The sequence below is a fragment of the Austrofundulus limnaeus genome, unplaced genomic scaffold (assembly GCF_001266775.1).
Source record: "Austrofundulus limnaeus strain Quisiro unplaced genomic scaffold, Austrofundulus_limnaeus-1.0 Scaffold3059, whole genome shotgun sequence".
NCBI classification, from domain to species: Eukaryota; Metazoa; Chordata; class Actinopteri; order Cyprinodontiformes; family Rivulidae; genus Austrofundulus; species Austrofundulus limnaeus.
Window position 1 is genome coordinate 1 of NW_013955461.1, and position 5,444 is coordinate 5,444.

Below are 5,444 nucleotides of genomic sequence, written 5' to 3' on the forward strand. Positions count from 1 at the left end.
TATATATATGGTATGATACGGTTTACGGGGATGGGCGAAACCCATGTGAGCGGAGGCCTCATAAGTGGGCCCATTACTTTCCCCAAAAGAGACACTGTGTTTTAATCAAACCTGAAGTGAAACATAGATCTGTGGATCTGTGTTTGATTACTCTGCCTGGCTTTCTCAAGGACCAGGATGTGACACAAAAATCTAAATTAAGGAACTAAAAGTTATAGTCAAACTGAATTTTAAATAAACCAAAATACAGTTTCAAAGCAAATTAATTCAAATTCAGAACTTTACATTCAGTTTCACTTTAGTGAAATTAATTTTCAAACCAATTTTCAAACCGATTTTTCAAATTATGCACACAGATTCAATCTGAGCAATTAAAATTCAGTTCCTGCTGGCACAAGATTTATCCCATAGCCTTTGACACATGAAGAATAAAAAAAATGTTTGTTTTCCCACACAGACCTCAGCCTCCTCCACGATCTGAGCCGGTAAACTCAGACGAGGATACAGGAAGAGTCCGGCCACCGCCGGCTGGCAGCTCACTCCCGGTAAGCCATTCAGAAACTCGCACGCTCGCCGTGCATTCTGGGTAAGAGTTTCATGTCTTTGAAGAATCTCCTTAAGAGAGGAAATGAAAAACAGTAGAAACAAAATAAAATAATAAAAAAAAAGAAAGAAACGCATGGATAGGAAGAATCTGGACTCTTTGCATTCGTCAGGATTTATTTTTAACGCTGAGCCATCGTTTACTGTTTTGAGTATTTTTTGTTTGTCTTGGTACCTGTGTGTACTTTTTATGAGAAGGATCTCCAGGTGCAGGTGGGTTGAGCATGAGCTCCAGAGCAAGCTGTGGTAAAACTGGAGGGCTTGAAGGAGCCTGCATGCTTCTTAAAAACTGCACAACACCTGGATCCATGTTGATGACCTCCATGTAGCCTCCTCTCAGACCACATCTAAACACAAAAAAATGATTTCTATTTGTCCTCATTTAAAGAAGCTCAAATGTTGGACAGTTTGTTTCCTTAAATTATAATGTATCGGCTGTTAGGAGCCGCAGTTCAAGCCAAAAGCAGCTAAAGTTCCTCACTCTCCCATTCTGGCCGTGGATATGGAGTGGATCGATACCAGCTCCACCGTGTCCGAGTACGGCTCGCCCATCTGGTACAGAACCTCCTTATAAGAGACAAAGGTCTGGTCCGGTCCAAACACGCTGTCCTGGAACACCTGGACACGGGGGAGGACGTTTGAGACGCTGACGGGAAGAGAGGAGTGAGCGTTCAGCTCGTCCTTACCTCGTCCACCAGCAGAACTAGGCCTTCTGCTGAGGCCAGCCGGATTACTTCCTGGATCGTCTTCCTGTCCTGAACGTGTCCTAACAGGGACAACAGGACAGCTTCAGTACAAAGATGCTCTGAACATGTCCTCGCAGGGACAACATGACAGCTTCAGTACAAAGATGCTCTGAACATGTCCTCACATAGACAACAGGACAGGTTCAGTACAAAGATGCTCTGAACATGTCCTCACATAGACAACAGGACAGGTTCAGTACAAAGATGCTCTGAACATGTCCTCACGGAGACAATATGACAGCTTCGGTACAAAGACACTGGACTGAACATGTCCTAACAGAAACAACACGACAGCTTCGGTACAAAGACGCTGTCCTGAACATGTCCTCACAGAGACAACAGGACAGGTTCAGTACAAAGATGCTCTGAATGTGTCCTAACAGAGACAACGGGACAGATTCGGTACAAAGACAAAAGACAAGAAAGCAACAACACAGTGATCCTGTTTTGCACCTGTGGTCTGTACGTGTTGTGTACCTGTGGTGTGTACTTGTGTTGTGTACCTGTGGGGTTTCCTGGGTTGCTGATGTAAATGGCTCTGGGCTCACAGACACCCCTGGCAGTCTTCAGCGCTCCGTGGAGCTGGTCTAGGTCTAAGGCCCAGCCTCGGTCCTCTAGCAAGCGGTACGGCACCGGTCTCACTCCAACCTCATCCAGCAGCGGGGGCAGCGTGTGTGGGCAGGGCAGTGGGGTCAACACACCTGTCTGAGTAGGCCCCTCCCCGCTGGACATCAGGTGTAAAACCAGCTGAACACAGTAAAGCACATTTTCAGCTGTTTTGTCTATTAATGTATCAAAACCTTCAGCTCGTTTAGGACACAACAGCTTCAACCTTTGAGTTTTCAAACTCTAATACATTTTGAATTTGTCCATCTGTCCGTTTTCTCCCACTTGTCTGGGTTCGGGTCTCGGGGACAGCAGCCTAAGCAGAGAGACCCCGACTTCCCTCTCCCCAGCCACTTGGGCCAGCTCCTCTTGGGGAATCCCAAGGTGTTCCCAGGCCAGCCAGGGAACATAGTTCCTCCAGTGTGTCCTGAGTCTTCCTCTGGGCCTCCTCCCAGTGGGACATGCCTGGAACACCTCACCAGTGAGGCGTCCAGGAGGCATCCTAACCAGATGAACCACCTCCACTGGCTCCTCGACGTGGAGGAGCAGCGGCTCTACTCTGAGTCCCTCCCGGATGACCGAACTTCTTACCCCATCTCTAAGGGAGAGCCCAGACACCCTGCAGAGGAAACTCATTTCGGCTGCTTGTTCTTCTTGTTCTTTAGGTCACTACCCAAAGCTCGTGACCATAGATGAGGGTTGGAACGTAGATCGACAGGTAAATGGAGAGCTTAGCCTTTTAGCTCAGCTCTCGCTTCACCACGACAGACCAGTACAGTGCCCGGTCGTACAGGGACCTAACAGCCCGTATCAACGTGCCCGGTACCCCATACTCCCGGAGTACCCCCCACAGGGCTCCCTGAGAGACACGGTCAAACGCCTTCTCCAAGTCGACAAAACACGTGTAGACTCGTTGGGCGAATTTCCGTGCACCCTCCAGGACCCTGCTGAGTGTGTAGAGCTGGTCCAGTGTTCCACGAACAGGACCAAAACCACACTGCTCTTCCTGAATCTGGGGTTTGACTACGGACCCTCCTCTCCAGAACCCCTGAATAGACCTTACCAACGAGGTTTAGAAATGTGATCCCTCTATAGTAGGAACACACTCTTCAGTCCCCCTTTATAAATAAGGGGACCACCACCCCGGTCTGCCAATCCAGGAGAACTGCCCCCGATGTCCACGCAATATTATAGAGTCACGCCAACCAAAGCAGCCCCACAACATCCAGAGCCTTAAGGAACTCCAGACAAATTTCATCCACCCCTGGTGCCTTGCCACTGAGAAGCTTTTTAACCACCTCAGTGACCTCAGCACCAGAGATTGGAGAGTCCGACCCAGGGTCCCCAGGCTCTCCTTCCTCATGGGAAGATATGTCGGTGGGATAGAGGAGATCTTTGAAGTATTCTGCCCACTGACCTACAACGTCCCAACTTGAGGTCAGCAGTGCAACATCCCCAAAATAAACAGTGTTGGTGGCAAACCACGTTCCCCCCGTGAGGTGCCGGATGGTGGACCAGAATCGCCTCGAAGCCTTACAGAATTGTTTTTCCATGGTCTCTCTGAACTCCTCCTATGCTCGAGTTTTTGCCTCAGCGACCACCTGAGCCTCAATCTGCTTGGACTGCCGATACCTATCGGCTGCTTCCGGAGTCCCACAGGCCAAAAAGACCTGATAGGACTCCTTCTTCAGCCTGACGGCATCCCTCACCGTCCACCAGCGGGTTCGAGGGTTGCCGCCACAACAGGCAACACCAACCTTACGGCCACAGCTCAGGTAATCTGCCTCAACAATGGAGGCACAGAACATGGCCCACTCGGACTCAATGTCCCCCACCTCCCCCGGAACATGTTCAAAGTTGAGTTGAAGCGCCGTCTGACGGGAGACTCTGCCAGACGTTCCCAGCAGACCCTCATTATACGTTTGGGTCTGCCAGGTCTGACCGGCATCCTCCCCCACCATCTGAGCCAATTCACCACCAGGTAGTGGTCAGTTCACAGCTCTGCCCCGCTCTTCACCCGAGTGTCCAAGACATGCGGCCCAGTCAGATGAAACGACAACAAAGTCAATCATTGTAATGGGTAATCTGAACTGCTGTTAGGCTCATAGGTACAAACAACAGTCAGAACCCATCCCTCCATCTCCACACGTAGGCGGAGGGAGGCTACCCTCTCGTTCACCGGGGTGAACCCCAACGTACAGGCACCAAGATGGGGGGCAATAAGTATGCCCATTCCTGCTCGGCACCTCTCACCATGGGCAACTCCAGAGTGGAAGAGTGTCCAACCCCTCTGGAGGAGACTGGTTCCAGAGCCAGAGCGGTGCGTCGAGGTGAGTCTGACTATATCTAGTCAGAACCTGTCAACCTCACACACCAGCTCAGGCTCCTTCCCCACCAGAGAGGTGACATTCCACGTCCCTAGAGCCAGCTTCTGTAGCCGAGGATCAGACCGCCAGGGTCCTTGACCATTGCCCATTACACAATGTACCCGACCCCTACGGTCCCTCCCACAGGTGGTGAGCCCATGGGAAGGGGGACCCACGTCTCCTCTTTGGGCTGTGCCCGACCGGGCTCCATGAGCGCTTGCTAACGTGCCACACCTCCAGGCCTGGCTCCAGAGTGGGGCCCCGGTGACCCGCGATTGGGCGAGGGAACACTAGATCCAACGGTTGTTTCCATCATAGGGGTCTTTGAGCTGCACTTTGTCTGATTCCTCACCTAGGACCTGTTTGCCTTGGGTGACCCTACCAGAGGCATGAAGCCCCTGACAACATAGCTCCCATGATCACTGGGACACTCAGACCTCTCCACCATGATAAGGTGGCAGCCCAGGGAAAGGTGTTTTTAATTAACTTTATTTAAATTTATGATTAAATAAAAGGACAAACTTTGTGCTGTATTTCAGTACACTTGTTTTACTACCTTTAGCTTTTATAGGTATTGTTCTTCGAACGGAACCTTATTGTTTTACTAGATTTAGCTTTAAGCTGTTATATTGGTGGTCCTGGCTTTTAGCTCCTGTTCTGTTGTATCTAACTTTTTGTTTTTGTTTTATTTTTCTTAGCTTACAGAGACTGTTAGCTAGTCTTAGCTTTATGCTATTGTTCTGCTAATTTTAACTTTGCTACTGTTGTACTTTTTTAGCTTACAGATACTGTTATGCTTGTTTTAGCTTTTAGTCACTGTTATGCTAGTCTTAGTATATTGTTTTACTACTTTAAGCTTTTAGCTAATGTTTTGCTGGTCCTATCTTTTAGCTACTGTTCTGCTAGTTTTAACTTTTAGCTCCTGGTCTAGTATTTTTAGGTTTTAGTTACAGTTTTACTTTTTTTTCTGCTCTCAGCGAGGGTGGACACGTTTCCTCTTTCTCTTAAACCTTCCCTAATTTATCCTACTTGCTGATTATTTTGGAGCCTCTCTTGCATATCTTTCAAAATTAAAATGATGGATCTGGTCAGCTGGTCTCAACACTGTTGATCAAATTTTCTC

At 48.9% G+C, this 5,444-nt stretch overlaps 1 protein-coding gene across 1 annotated transcript; it reads right to left on the minus strand.

Annotated features, from left to right (window-relative positions):
- Positions 1-459: 459 nt before the first annotated feature.
- On the minus strand, positions 460-2,322 carry LOC106511675 (alanine aminotransferase 2; the record flags this gene model as incomplete). The annotated part of the gene is given in 5 exon segments (XM_014000423.1): positions 460-615; positions 779-950; positions 1,085-1,221; positions 1,290-1,369; positions 1,853-2,322. Coding segments are annotated over 5 exon segments (774 nt in total), but the record flags the coding sequence as incomplete, so codon positions are not given.
- Positions 2,323-5,444: the final 3,122 nt, after the last annotated feature.